Source organism: Xenopus tropicalis, chromosome 5, assembly GCF_000004195.4.
Source record: "Xenopus tropicalis strain Nigerian chromosome 5, UCB_Xtro_10.0, whole genome shotgun sequence".
NCBI lineage: Eukaryota > Metazoa > Chordata > Amphibia > Anura > Pipidae > Xenopus > Xenopus tropicalis.
The window spans coordinates 51,810,204-51,826,536 of record NC_030681.2 but is presented as its reverse complement, the minus strand read 5'-3'; the positions used below and the strand labels follow the sequence as shown (position 1 = coordinate 51,826,536).

Sequence of the window (16,333 nt, the reverse complement as noted above, 5' to 3'; positions counted from 1 at the left end):
TTATCACAAGAGCTTTTAAGACCATAAAACACAGGGACACACATGGGACACACAGACAGCATAGAGCAGGCAGGGTATGGCACATACTCTGCCTGCCCTACCCTGCCTGTGTGGGCCATACTCTGTCTGCCCTACCCTGCCTATGTGTGCCATACTCTGTCTGCCCTACCCTGCCTATGTGTGCCATACTCTACCTGCCCTACCCTGCCTGTGTGTATGGCACACACAGACAGCATACACTGACATAATGCTGGCACTGCTCCTACAGTCTGTCTGAGGTGTGAACAGGGGAACAATGTAGGTAATTACAGCCTGAGCCTGGGGTGTGAACACTGCAAGGATTAAAAGGTGTGAACAGTTCAGGAGATAACATATTTAAACAATACAGGGGGATTACAGCCTGAATCTGAGGTGTGAGCAGTGGAGGGGGCCAGTTAATCTCAGTACTGATACCATTTAAAGCTTACACATAGGTAAATCATTAAAGCAGCTAGACAGGTGGGGGGCCACACAGAGGGGGGTCGCGGGCCGCCAGTTGGACAGCCCTGGTATAGTGATATCCAGTTTGCCAAATGAATCTGGTAGGATTGTTATCATATGGTTCTGTGCAAAAGTTGTCATGTCCATTTTACCTATTCTCCCTCCTCCCTCTCTCGTTTCCATCCCTTGTTTACTGTAAAACCTTAAAAAGAAAATAAAAAGTCTGTCAGTCCTAATTTAGAGTATCTAGGAAGGGGTCTCCTTTCCTTTTTCTACCATAATGTACAGGTTAGAAAAAAAATAAAACATGACTTCCAGGTAGTGTTAATTACCCAAAACCTTTTTTAGTCATTTGTAGCCACCATTACAAAAGGCATTTGAGGTCTGTGCACTAAGCCTTTCTTTTATGAAGTTCAAGTGAAAGGATGGCACAAGCCCAGTTGTGCTTTTTAAGGGCAGTGGCACATGAGATCGGTCGCTCCTGGGCAATTAGCACTACACTACAAGTCCCCTGAAAATGCCTTGGCATTCATTAACATTCAAATTGCTGCTTGTAAAACACTGCACGCAGCGATCTGGATTAACACACAGAAAAATGTCTGCTTCCGTGGGCCACAAATCTCTCCATTTGCCATTGTCCACAAAAAATGAATAAACCTGCATACCTTATGCATATTAGCTACCTGAAAGCCATCTTTCATTTTGTTTGCTAAAATATTAACTGCTTTAGGAAGAGATCATCAGACTTTCTAGATCTGGTATACATTCAGCTGACTCTTTTGGAGATTTAAGTGCCCTTGCTATAGGCCATAGTCCCCTTTCTCAGAGACAGAAAACCCTTGTATAATTTCAGCTAAACCATGTTTTGTTCTGAAGACCTATGTTGCTCAAAAAAGAGATGTGCCTGGCTTATAACTCTTTTCTCTTTACTACATGAAAAAGATTCCATGCAGCACAGTGGTCTATACTACATAGGCCATTCCTTGTTAAAGGATACATTTAAAGAAAAATTAAGTTTCCTTCATTAATAACAGATAAGATTGTGCTTGCAAAGACATACATATATTTAGGAGGACATACAATGAAACTTGTATAGTAATACAGGCCCCTAAAATGTCAAATGCTTGCAATTGGTCATTTCTAAATAACTAGCTGTGTTTTGGAATACAATTCCAATCTAGAAAATAGCAGCCTTTTCTTTTAACCTTCACATCCACAATCAAAGCCTGCAATTCTAGTTGCCATTCTAGTTGCCATGAGCCCTGCATAAACCACTTTTAATCATAAAAGGATCTGAAGTATCATAAAGCTGAATTGCTAGCTTATACCTTGTCCACTCTCTAATGAGATTTGAAGGTAATACAATTATGCAAAGTAAATGGATTAATATCACAGGCAAATTCTTTTTCATAGCATACAGCTCATCTCTATGGTGCCCAGTAATAAAAATTGTATTTGTCAGGTTCCTTAATGCTCACAAAATCTCTATAACTTTGTTTTTATAGCCGTGCCTTTTGTTATACACAGAAATGCAATTACCTGCACTAAATCACCACTGCGTGCCTTGATGCTGAATGGGTAATTTCTATAGAAACGTTGCAAGTTCCTTAATCTCTAGATTAAGAAAAAAATCTTTTTGTGATAATGAGTCACTGGAAGAAAACAATAAGCCTCTCTAAATAATTTGTTCTACATTATATTTTAGTTAACCCATAATAAACTTGCATGGTTTTGTTACAGCTAATCCATTGCTTTGATTTGCCGTTTATTACATGCTACACATGGTTATGTTGTAGCACAGTATATTTTTTAGCATATTTTATAGCAAAAATTAGACACAATTCCCTGCTGAAAACATAGTATGTTAAAGCCTTCCTATAGTGGGAAATCTGGGAGACCTTATTCGGCGCACTTCTGAAACCTGATGCTGCTCCCCCATGCAGACAAGGGCCAGGGGCAGGTTTGCTATCGTAAAGAGCACAAATAAATTAAGAGAGAAGAAGTTCCAGATAAAAAAAGTAAATTTGGCTCTTAAAGCTACCAGGAATATTGCCAACAAATACTTTATAATGCTGCTGTAATTTTAAAAGTAGGCATCTCCCTGAAATTAAGGATTCCTTATTTTAATGAGCTAAAATATGCACTTCATTTTGAACACATAATGATAAAGTGAAGTGCACAAATGGCAATGTGTGTGTGTATACACATACATATACAGACCTATATATACAGTCACATATATAAAGCTATACGCATTGTTATATTAAACTAACTGTAGATCACTATAAGCCACTCTTAAAGGCATTAATAGGATCTGCCATCATAACTTTACTGCCCTCATGGCAAAAAAAAACATTTTCACTGCTTCAAATGAAATTTCAGTCCAATGGGCTGGTCTCTGGTACATTCATCTTTTCTATGTGAAAAAGATCCCCTGCTATAATGTTCTCTAATATTTCCTGCTCACCTCCTCTTAGAAGGTTATTAAAATAATCTGGCAAGATCTACTACTTGTAAAACCATGCTGGAAAAATTAATTGTGCAGGTTTTAATTTTATTTATCCCTTTTTACTATCTTTAAAAGCTTTCCTATTACCAATGTCAGACTAACAGGCCTATAGTTTTCAGGCTGAGAACAGGCTCGCTCCTAGACTAATGGCTCCGCTTAGCAATTTGCCGATCTCTTGGCACTATGTCAGACATCACAGAATCTTAGAAACTTGGCAATCACAAAGTTGACCTGATTTAGTCAACTAGCCATCAATAGTTACATTATTTGAACTGGGTCTACGAAAAAGGAAACCCTGCTTCAGCTGAATTTTCTTTTGTCTTCCACTTAAAGGGACACTTGGCACTTGTCATTTCTTTCACTGCTTATTTTTTCTCGTTCTATCTGGAGATGTTTGTTCAAGTTATATTTTGTAACTGAGCCCATAACTTATAAATATTAATGTGTGAATTCCTCAGAGAAAGATCTGCTAAATTATTTGCAAAATAACTTTACTGCAAAGGCTCCTGACATTAATGAAAGCAGCTCTCTCGGCATTTCTTAGCATTTTTATCACTCCGCTTCAGATAAGCAACAATCCAAGTAGGAATTTGAATTAACAAAAGTGCCACTTCCTGTTGACATAAAGAACAATGGGCCTAATGGGGAAAGAGGGTGCAAAATGTTAGACATCCATCAGTCTCCTTTTTGAAAAAACAGAGTAGCACACAGCCATCTTACCATATTACCAGCCTTTCCATAAAGGTACAGGTGATACTCTGATGGATGTCCTCTAAAGGACAGGTGTAATACTCTAATGGATGTTTTGGGTTGAAAACTGCTTGTATACTATTTATCCTTTTAAGACAGTAGGAAGTCGCAAAGGAGGTTTCAGGTGTTTCTCCACCTAGTGTAATATTAGTGCAGTTTGTCTTTGTGCTCTCTGCAAATGGATATTAAAATCCAATAAAAATTGCATAGTTGTTTTCAATCTACAATTAGACTTTAGTGTTTTAAGTTGTGTCTGGTTCTGTATTGGTCAATTTTGTTTAATATGAAAAGCAACATATATGTGTTTGTTCATGACACAAAAGGATGCAGAGCAATAGAATCCATTCAGGATATGTCATGATTAAAGGGGAATCTGGACCAAATGTTAATCTAGGCAGTTCAGTGGCAGATGAGCTGCAATGTTAGTAAGTTTATGCAATTGGGATTTATTAATATGCAGAGTACTTATAGATGCACATAAGAAAAGGGTCATTCTTCTTTTTATCAAATCACTGCTAAGGCTTCATCTAGGATAGTCAGTGCAGTTTTGGTCTCCAGAACTCAAAAACGATGTTACTGAAACTGAGAGGGTCAAGAGAAAGATGACCAAGCTAATAGAAGTTACAGAAGATAAATGGGCTGGTCAGTTTGAGAAGGTTTGTGCTGATTAGGTGTATAAGGGGAATATGATCACTATGTATAAATATATTAGAATTCATGCAATAAACGTTCTTATCCCAATAAGACTTTTGTAAGGACTTTTCTTCATTTAGTGGAAATGAGGTTTCATTATAAGGTGTTCAAAGTAATCATTTCATTTTTGCATAAACCGAAACTCCCAGTATCCCCCAAAAGCCTTTTATAGGTTGTATGGAAGGCTTACTAGCAGTGAAATGAACCAGTGAAATCAGGCACATATATGGTCCATAATAGGAAGTTCATAACAAATACCCCATAAGAAAGGCATTGATTAAGAATTAGGTTCTCTTCAAGCCATCCTCTCTGTGCAGAGGTACACGGCTATAGTCAGCTGGCTATTATGCTGAAAGCAGCCGATCTTTGACCTTGGGGACATGATATGGAATTGTGGTAGCATATGGCCTTGAGATTGTACTGTACAAATTGCTGATGCAATATGAGTAGAATATCAATTTCAGTAAATTAAACAATGGCCATGTAAAGAAAATGTGATATTAGCACAGGCTAAAATGATTTTAAGCTATAACTGTTAAAGACAAAATTTGGTTAAAGGTTATAAAGACAAAGAAAAACAAAAATTCAAATAATGTAAATATTCAGAAAAATGAGGGAAAATATCATAGTAGATCCAAACAAAGGGAAAATATAGTAACATTGGTGGTTTGGTGGCTTTATACAAGAAACAGTTATAGTATCTGGTCCTGTGACTGGAATCCATGATGCAAATTGTACTGACCTGCGACTATTATTCTTATCCCCAGACATAGCATCATGTGAATCTGCAGCATAATACTGATTAGCATGCCATTAAGAAGGGGGAAAAGCACAGACCTCTGAAGTCACATCATGACAGTACAAGTGAAACATGGTTCACTAATGCAGCCTTAATTCATTTTGTTTCTGCAGAGAGAGCAAGCTCACAATGTTGCTCAGGGAGTCTCTGGGTAATATGAACTGCCGCACTACCATGATAGCTCACATTTCAGCTGCTGCGGGCAACTACACAGAGACACTGTCCACTATCCAGATTGCTTCCCGTGTTCTAAGAATGAAGAAGAAGAAAACCAAGGTAAGGGAAAAGCATGAAATAAGTTATGTCAATGTTTGTATTGGTTGAGTTTAAATTTAATTTCATCATAATTTTTCTTATTTCACTAGAGCAATATGCAGGAAGCTTAGTCTGTGCTGTAGAGCTTTTCTATAAAAATCTATATAATGATGAAGGCTTACGCAGAAAGATTTATAAAGAATGGAAACCTATCAATAACAAGAGAAAAGTTAATGTAAGAGAAAATGTAATGTAACAGTGGAAGCTCACACAGAAACACATCTTCTGACATACTTTTATATGCATTTAAAACGAGGCTCCCACATTAGAGCTTTCTCTTCTAAGAAAGAAGATTGAAAAAATGAAACATGCAACTGACATGAACAGGATAACTTGAACTGGAAAATGGCAGCTTTGCACTGATGTTTGTACACATTATGTAGCTTGTTGCTACTACAGAACACCTTGCAACATTTTCAAGTAAAGTTTTATCATGTTGGGAAGTTGTACTTTATTTCCATACACAATAGATTGCCAGTGCTAAAAGGAGGGGATTAATCAATGTGCATTTCCTGGCCTGTATGTAAATAGTAATGTATTCTGTGCAATAGCATATATTAAAAAGAAATATGAGTTTTAGTTACAAGTGTATGATCATACAGTTGCAAAGCTATAAAAGCTGTGGCAGAGAAGAATCTGAGTAGGAAGGTGCCAGCCTATAAGGATTTGGCCAGAGGTAAATAGGGCTTTCATATGATGTTTACTGTTACATGGTTTTGTGGCTTGGCTGTTTTAGGATCACAAACTAATAACAGAAAGCCCACTGTTCTTGAAAATGTATGTACTTGCACAGAATAAATCACTTATAAAACCTAGGTCCAGAGAATGTACATGGATCGAGCCTTTTGTTGTGGAATATTTGAATTAAAGTTGGCCAGGTTAGATGAACTTCAGTTATACTTTACTTTTACTTTAATTAGCCTTGGAAGGCTCTCAGAACCCCCTTTTGTATTTTCCAATTTTTAAAGCATTCACGCTCAATCATATTGTGTATAATGCATTAAAAACCACACATATAGCCATATGTCATTCTGCCACATTGTTTTCTGTGCCCTTGGCAGCACCATACACATGCTTCATGTGGCAACTCTTTGCATTACAAGTAAAACACCAAGCATTCTGGGAAATATTTAGTGCCCTGCAGCAGCACAGAGAACATAGAGAATAGCCTTCATTTGTCTGCGCTGACTGTATGGAAAAATTGGCAGCACAGTTTTAAACAATTGCTGCATTTTGCTATAATCACCTGTAGGTATCTGAAACATAAAAACAGGGACAAAGCCTATAGAGCTGTTGGATAATTGAAGTAAAGCAGTTAAAATGATTTCAAAAACTTGTTGATCTTGTGCTGGTTGTCATCAGTCTAATTGAATTATTTTATAAAGTCTTAGAAAAATGGTGTTTCATATTTGTTGTCTTTCATACTTTTAATTTATTATTCTATTCTGTAGTACACATCAAGTTCATCTGGAGGCGAGAGCTCATGTGAAGAAGGACGAATGCGAAGGCCTACTCAGCTAAGACCATTCCATTCAAGAAATGTGGTTGACCCTGATTTTCCTCTTCTAAGTTTATCTAGTGACCCAGATTACTCATCAAGCAGTGAACAATCCTGTGATACAGTTATTTATGTAGGTCCCAATGGAACAGCTTTGTCAGATAAAGAGCTGACTGATAATGAAGGACCTCCTGACTTTGTTCCAATAGTTCCAGTTCTGCAGAAGACAAAAAATGAAGTAAAATGTGAGGAAATAAGTGAATCAGTTCCGAACAAACCAGAGAGAGATTGCTTAAAATGTAATACTTTTGCGGAGCTGCAGGAAAGATTAGACTGCATTGACGGAAGTGAGGAAACAAGCAGTTTTCCGTATGAAGAATTACCTGTTCCATATGCTGGAGATCAGACTACCAAAGGATCTGGATTGACACAAGTAACTGAACCCAAGGACACAACAGAGACAAAAAAAGAGGATAACATTCCTGAAAATCAGTCTTCTGACAAGGATAGCAGGGAGTGTTTGGGTGGCACAGCACACAAAATGCAAAAAATTCACTCAGCTGCGGGACACATAACTGATAATGCTACACCTTCTTCTCCCCGCAGTGTAACAGGTAGCTGTGGAGCTCAAAGTAGTAATTCACAGCTAGGTCAGAATAACAGTTTACAGGGCAGCAGAGAAAGTCTAAATAGTCTTGGATTCGTAGAAGGAAAACCAAGAGCAATGGGATCACCTAGACTGGGCATTGCTAGTCTTTCTAAGACTTCAGAATATAAGCCACCAAGCTCTCCTTCTCAAAGGTGCAAAGTCTATACACAAAAGGGAGTAATACCTAGTACCAGCCCTTCCATGAATATTAAAGACTCTGTATCACACATTGCAGAAACATTGCCACAACCAGAAATCCGCACTCCTCCAGTAGGAATGAGCCCACAGGTCATGAAAAGATCCATCTCTACGTCTGCAAGTTTCTCTGCAGATGCAATACTTCTAGATCAACAGACAAACAATTCTACAGCATCCAAAAAAGAAGTTCTTAGCACTACAATGGTCACAGTGCAGCAACCACTGGAGCTAAATGGCGAGGATGAGTTAGTATTTACCTTAGTTGAAGAACTTACAATAAGTGGAGTCCTTGACAATGGACGTCCTACTAGCATTATCAGTTTTAATAGTGACTGCTCTGTCCAGGCTTTGGCTTCTGGATCCAGACCTGTAAGCATTATTAGTAGCATAAGTGAAGACCTTGAGTCATATTCAAATTCTGCTCCTGTTTCAGAAGTTAGTATCACACAGTTTTTGCCCCTTCCTAAGACAACTTTAGATGAAAAATGTCAGGAAGGGTGTAGCAGACGTTCATCAATAAGTTCATGGTTAAGTGAAATGAGCACAGGCAGTGATGGTGAACAATCCTGTCACAGTTTTATTGCCCAAGCGTGTTATGGTCACGGTGAAGCTATGGCTGATCCTCCTATTTCTGAATTTACAACAGCACTTCAAAATATAAGTGTGATGTGTACCAGCAACAGGCAGAATTCAGTAACAGAAAATACACAGGCACAACCAGAATTGACAGAGGATTGCAAAATCAATGTATCACCGTTAAAGGGCTGCAAAATATCCACTTTAGGAAAAACTACAGTTACTATATCAAAATCTTCAAGTTTAAGTGGCTGTGAAAGCTGCATTCCAATGAAAACAAACATTACAGTATATCCTTGTATTGCAGTGAGCCCCTTTAAATCTCAGGAGTGTAATGAAGGTCTTTCAGGAGTCAACCATTCTAACAAAACCCCCCAGCACCAAGAAAATAGTGATGCTAACTGTAAAGTAGAGCCTACATATGATGATCCATGGTTAAAACGTGAAGATGATGTAAAAAGGGACATCGCCAGTTCAAGCGATGTTATAAGTAGTACAACTGACCACGAACAAGACAGAAACCAGAAAATGGTAGACAGATTAAGTAGTAGCAGTGGGGAAGGGAGCATTTCACCAGTGCCAGACAACATAAATAGAATAGTGGATGGGTGTGAAATGGCGTTAAACACACAGAGCACAGTTCATTTAAGTGATAATTATGAAAGAGGAAGCCTTCCAAGGGTGTCAGAGAAGTCAGAAAAACTAGAAGCAGAAGATATCACCAGCAATGATGTTGATAGTAGCACAGTTAGTTTTGTTACCATGCAACAGTTCTCCAAATCTACACTTGAAAGAAGAGTTGCATCTCCAAAACATTGCATGCTCACTCGTCCCAAAGGAATGCCACCATTGCCTCCAGTAAGGAAATCAAGTCTAGATCAGAAAAACAGAGCTAGCCCACAGCACCATGGTAGCAGCCCATCAAAGCATTCTTTGTCTTCCTTACCCAGTCTTCCCGATGAACTTAGCATGAAATTGACAGGATTGAGTACAGATACTAAAAGCAACAGCAGCAGCAAATTATTCAGTGCCAAACTTGAACAATTAGCCAGCAGAACCAATTCATTGGGAAGGTCCAATGGGAGTCATTATGAATGTCTGTCTTTAGAAAGGGCAGGAAGTCTTTCGTCAGTCAGTTCACGAATGGTCTTTAGTAAAGACAGTACCCTACCAAGATCTGGAAGAAGCCTAAATCGAAGTACCATGTCTTCCCCAATAAACTCATCACTTTCACAGTCAGCTGGTTCTTCTCCTAAATCTAGCCCATGTAAAATATCAGCCGTAAGCAAGCTTCTTCTTGCTAACCCCAAAGCTCGGAGCCTATCAGCATCTACTACCAAAACGCTAAGTTTCTCTACAAAATCACTCCCACAGTCTGTTGGTCGAAGTTCAAGTTTGCCGCCAAATGGTAAAAATATGTCTTGGTCTACACAATCCCTTAGTCGGAGTAAAGGTTCTGGACTTGCTTCTAAGTTGCCACTGAGAGCAGTTAATGGGAGGATTTCAGAGTTGCTTCAGGGAACTGCTGGCAATAGAGGTGTGCATTCACATGGGAATACTGACTCAGATGAGCGTGGCACTCTACATGGAGAAGATAAACCAGTTGTGCATACTTTACCTTCCCCTTATAGCAAAATTACACCCCCTCGGAAGCCTCATCGTTGCAGTAGTGGGCATGGCAGTGACAACAGCAGTGTGTTAAGTGGAGAACTTCCTCCTGCCATGGGAAAAACTGCATTGTTTTACCACAGTGGTGGGAGTAGTGGCTATGAAAGCATGATGAGGGACAGTGAAGCTACAGGAAGCGGATCCTCTGCGCAAGACTCTATGAGTGAAAACAGTAGTTCCCTAAGTGGAAGGTGCCGGAGTCTTAAAACATCAAAGAAACGATCAAATGCAGGTACAGTATTTTGGTCAATATGGGCCACTATATGGATTTGTTGTAAATTATCACAGATATTGTGACAGTTATGAACATCCAATGCACAGAACTGGCTTTGTATATAATTCATCTGCAAATATTGTGCACGGTACAGCAGCAATAAGGTAATACATAAAAAAAAAATTGCATTATTGCGTTGTGTATCACCAGTTTTGTTAGTCGTCTAAATTAATGATCTGTAACTCCAAGCATGTGAGGGCATCCTGGATTCGGTGAGGTTTTATTCAACTGTGCAGCAAAATATATCAAATGTAAAAAGCATGACATGCAAAAATATGTCTTTTGGCCACTACAAGTGCTTGCACTGGGTCGTCTCATTCATAGGGAGCAATTGCTAAATGACATGCTACTTTCAGTGAGGGAGTTTGGTCAGGGATCAGCACTGCATCAGCAATACTGAGTTATTGTTTCAGTTAATGAAACAATCTGCACGTATCAGCCAGCACTTTTTGGCTTTTTTCCAGTGCCCAGTTTGTCATTCACACAAATGTCCACAGCTACTCAACCCACAAAACTGCACTACAAATGTTATATATGTTATATGGGTGCTTTTAGTCAGCACCAGATACCAAATAGGCAAGATTGAAAGGTCGGCATATGCTATTAAATCATAATTATGTTCTAACTCACCTATTAGTTTTGTTTTTATTAAAAGAAGTTCAGTTGCACCAGTGCAATTAACAGTCAGACTGCTATATGTCAGAAAATCAAAGCAATGATCAAATGAGTTGCTATGGGTAACTGCACTGAGACAGTATAATATGCGGTGTGACTTTTGTTATTTCACTAATAACCCTTGACACTTTGTTCCTGGGCCAACCACTATGCTTTCATTTTTTTTATTTTATTTGTGTAATGGAAATTTTCAAGGGAAAGTTAGACTTAGTTAGACTTTTAGTATATTGTAGACAATAATAAGATTGATTGCGACTGGTGTTGAATTTTACAGTTTTTCAATGATTTGATTTGCTATTCTGCCTCTGTAGTCTAAAATGAAAACTCCACATTCTGGTTGCTAGGGCATGTGGGAAACAAACAACCAGATATTAGTTTTAATTTCAAGTTTAAAGAGCTGCAGAACAAAAAGTTAAATAATCCAATAACCATAAAGGCCAATAGCAAATTGTCATAGAGTAAATTTGTTTGTATAATTTCGTAATACATTATTGTTAGATTATCCCCTTAGATCTGAATATATATTTATTTTCCTCTTGCTTGCATGTAATCTTGTTACCAGGGTCGGACTGGGCCGGCGGGACACCGGGAGAAAATACAGACCCTCATGTCCCCTGCCGACCCAGGGCCGCTCCTCTCCCTGCTCTGCCCCATCAACATTCAAAGTAAGGAGGCAGAAATAACACAATTATTCTACTGTACAGCGCTGCGTACATAAGTAGCGCTTTATAAATAAAGATATACATACATACATACATACAATGAAGCATGTGTTTTCACTTGCGAGGGGGGCAGGAGTGCGTATGTAGGGAGGGGGCATTTAAATCACAGCCCCAGTCCAGTGCTGCATGTTACTGACCCATGAGGCACAGGCCTCATTATCACCTACAGAGCACTGAGGCAGATTGTCAGCCTTGTCAGTCCTTTCTCCATACGCTTGAAAATAACGCTAGTTGTGCCTGCACCTGGGAGGATTCAATTCTTCTGGGTGCAGGAACAACTAAAATAATTTTTATTCCTGTAGTAGCAAATACAACACAAGGACAAGTGCATAAAGTGAACATACATTCTTTGTACTCCTTAAAAATTGGACATATATTAACAAGGACTGCATGGCTAGATAGGTTTAATTTAAATGCTTGTTACAGGCTATTCTAGTTTCTAGGCAGCCATGCAGCAACATGCAGCTCAACTGCATTATTCATTTTTACAGTTCCCATGATTTTCAACTTTCCACACCCACAGTTTTTGTAATTTTCATATATGATATATCACTGTCTCACTGTTTCATATATGATATCTCACTGTCATATTCCTTAAGGACAAGGGCACACAAAGCATAAGGTCCTGTGTAAATAGTAAACAGTGTAGCATGTTAGTGCCTGTCTTTAATAATAATTTTCTTGTCTCATGGATAAAGCACTAGGTGTGATATTAACCTACTGTATATCTGTTACAATTTTGAACAGGTTGATTAATGAAAAATGTTATGATGATATTTATTAGTGAAATAATGAATAGCTTATTTTGTTTGCAGTGTTTTGTAGAAAAAAGAACAGCAATAAGAAATTTAAACACACGAATTTACAGAAATATTAATCTTACATGCAGTTCCTGTGGTTTGGAGATAGATAATTTCCCATATTGCAGAAGGTCGCAGGGATAGTTCAGAATTTAAGACCCTGTGGCAATACAGTAAGACCAGATCAAAGGCACCATTACCATTTTACAAATAGGATTTTTCCGTTATAGCTAATCACAAAAGGGCCATGCAGTTTGAGAAAGAATCACATCCTATTTATTGGTGTTAAGAGCCCCTGAGCTCCATATCCTGTGGTGCACAATTCAATGTACGCTAAAGATTATGCCAGGGAAGATTTGCTCGTTTCAGGTCAGGTAACCTTGTCAGAAGTATTTATGACTATTATGGTCTCAAAGGCTGACTGTCAGAAATGATCAACATAAATCAAAACATGGCTCTGTGCAGCGGGCAGATCCATACCTGCACTAAAACATTGTGTTCATTGTTATGTTTTTAAGAGCCAGTAATAGAGAAATGTTGTAAAAGTCAGATACTTTGCATCCAGATGCTTGCATATCAATGGCTTGGGAATTGTATTCCTCACCTCAGTGTTGTCCCTTGAATGTGTACAGGTATGGGACCTGTTATCCAGAATGCTCGGGACCTGGGGTTTTCCAGATAAGGGAAACAAAAACAATTTAAATATTAAATAAAACCCAATATTATTGTTTTGCATTCAATAAGGACTAAGTATACCTTAGCTGGGATCAAGTACAAGGTACTGTTTTATAAATATAGAGAAAATGAAAATCATTTGTAAAATTTTGAATAATGTGATTAAAATGAAGAGATGTAATCCGAAACCTTCTGGATAATGGGTTTCCGGATAACTGATCCCTTACCTGTATACACACTGCCAACTGCAGTACTTAACCAATGCCAGACCTGTTGTCATTTGTTATAGAATAGATAGAGCATATTTGCACATTCACATATTGTTATGGTGTAGCTGAGTGAAACCCATGCAGATAAAGTGATGCCACCCTGCTGAAATATCTCACTAATTAATTTATTTGCGGAATCTGTATATTGTATGTCCAGTGTTCTATATCTATAAATGTTATTGGCCTTTAAATAGAATTTATCTTCTTCAAGGATGACTTAAGGTGCAAAAAAAATAAAATTATGTATAATGTGTCTGTATGGTTGTACCTTTCCCCAATCTAGTGACCATTTCATTTACAAATAATGGTGCCTATTTGGATTATTTTTTCTAGTATTAATATTGATATTTCATCACAATCATAACATATTTATGTAGAATCCAGTTGGTTCTTAAAAGCAGAGGAGCTATCACTTTCCTACTATTAAAAGTCATTATTTAAGTTTAACAAAATGAGGTGATATGATTTCATTAGTGGGTTCTTTAACTGAAGTATGAATGATAATGGCATACAGATATTGATAGGGCTGTTTGATTAAAGGTTGAGATCAGGAAGAGTTCATAAGAGTATTTAGTGCATACTTAACCTGTCCCTTCAGAGTTTTTTTTTCCTTTTTGTTGCTTCTTAATCATTAATCTTTGGTGTGCAATTTGCAGAGTGAGCCAGGCAATTTTCAGTGGGAGTGAGCTCATCCGGGCAAGCACACAAAGCCTTTTCTCATAATCAAACATATTTGAAAGCATCGGAAACGAGATGTTAGTGAGAGATGAAAGTGTTTTATTCTGTCCAAACTTGAGGGCCTCAGCATTTCTTTTGTTTCAGGTATTTAACCTGAGGTTAACTGATTAATGGTGGCGATAACGGATTTTGTATAAGATAATTGAGGAAGATACATATTGGATGAATAAGCTTTTTGACATGAGCTCATTTGGTTTATATAGAAAAAGTGCATAAACACTATTTGGACTGCCAAAATGAATATATATTTACACAGGATCATTATCATACTGTCTAATTGAGCTACAGGCTGGCCACAGTGTTATCTGTATTGAAAAGCTAACATACAGGATCAGGTTTCCCACATTATATGTTGGGACATTTATAGGGTTAAACTAACAAAAAAACCTTTCATTAAACATAAAATATAATGGTCCACATATTTATCTTGAACTTTGTATATTTTTAAAAAGAATTTTGGCAGCTTTACTCTTCCCCTACTCTTAGATATATCACACAAAAAGCTCAAATACCGAGGATAAATTGATGCTGCTAGTGTACAGACAAATAAGCCCTAAACTTAAAGCAACCTAAAGCAGATCTAACTAGCTCCTGGGTTAAACAATCATACAGGTTTTATGGAGGAGTTGGAAATTTATTCCAAATTAAAAGCATAAATTCCTCTTCAAAAAACAGAATTTAAAATTCAGAATGCAGAGTGCGGTTGACTTGAAGCAGTTATTTAGAATAATACTTTCATTATAGCAAAATCAAATGGCCACTGACTAGAAAATGAATGCAGTTATGGGGTACAAATACATCCTTCATGGTCCCTGCCCCATAGAGGTTACAATCTCTGTGGGTGGGTAACTTACAGATAGGAAGATGTTAAGTGCTGCAGTGAGAGACACTGCAATAAAAGTGCCAGTTCCCAGTTTAGGTGCTGTGTGAGTGCTCCAAGAGCTCGTCTTTCAGTTTAGTTCTGAAGAGACTGAGAGAAGTTTCTCTCCGGAGAAATTCAGGGAGGGCATTCCAAATGTAAGGGGCAGCAAGGCAAAAAGGTTTAAGGCGGAAAACAGCAGTAGTAGTGGGCGGTGTGACCAATTGGTGGCTCAAAAGATATGCAAATGTATGGAGACACAATAGAATGTAATGAGGTACAGCGGAATGAAGGGTTTTGCAACCCATGGAAATGAACTTGTAAATTATTCTTTGTTTCATGGGTAGCCATAATAATGTAAGAGTAGTAGCCATAGGAATTTTAAGAGTAGAGGTGCCTGTACTCTCTAGAGGCAAATTCTAGTAGCAGAATTTGAGACATGGGAGTGACGGAGGCCAGTTAGTAGCAAGCTGGAGTAATTTAATCAATGTGGTTTTTTTTTGTTTTTTTTTAAATTGCTTTTATTTTCCTTTTTTCAAATAAACAAAACAAGGTATAAAAGAGAGGAGAAAGAGAAGGAGAATAGGGGGGGGGGTGAAAGAAAAGAGAAGTAGTAGAGTCTAATCTATGGGGCTGATTTACTAACCCACGAATCCGACCCGAATTGAAAAAGTTCCGACTTGAAAACGAATATTTTGCGACTTTTTCGTATGTTTTGCGATTTTTTCGGATTCTGTACGAATTTTTCGGATCCAATACGATTTTTGCGTAAAAACGCGAGTTTTTCGTATCCATTACGAAAGTTGCGTAAAAAGTTGCGCATTTTGCGTAGCGTTAAAACTTACGCGAAAAGTTGCGCATTTTTCGTAGCGTTAAAACTTAACGCTACGAAAAATGCGCAACTTTTCGCGTAAGTTTTAACGCTGCGCAACTTTTTACGCAACTTTCGTAATGGATAGGAAAACTCGCGTTTTTACGCAAAAATCGTATTGGATCCGAAAAATTCGTACAGAATCCGAAAAAATCGCAAAACATACGAAAAAATCGCAAAGTACCGATCATTACGAAAAAAACGCAATCGGACTCCATTCGACCCGTTCGTGGGTAAGTAAATCAGCCCCTATGTGTTTACTCTGTAACTTTATGTGTGACCATGTTTACTTATGACAAACTTAAAATGGTGATT

The 16,333-nt window shown here is 38.0% G+C and overlaps 1 protein-coding gene across 1 annotated transcript in view; it reads left to right on the top strand.

The window, feature by feature from the left end:
• Window positions 1–16,333, top strand: part of kif26b (kinesin family member 26B) — a 171,154-nt gene that overhangs the window by 149,354 nt on the left and 5,467 nt on the right. Inside the window, exons 11-12 of the mRNA XM_002931509.5 lie at window positions 5,345–5,507; window positions 6,998–10,367. Of these exons, the coding sequence (XP_002931555.2) occupies window positions 5,345–5,507; window positions 6,998–10,367 (3,533 nt within the window). The remainder of the gene's footprint in view (window positions 1–5,344; window positions 5,508–6,997; window positions 10,368–16,333) is intronic.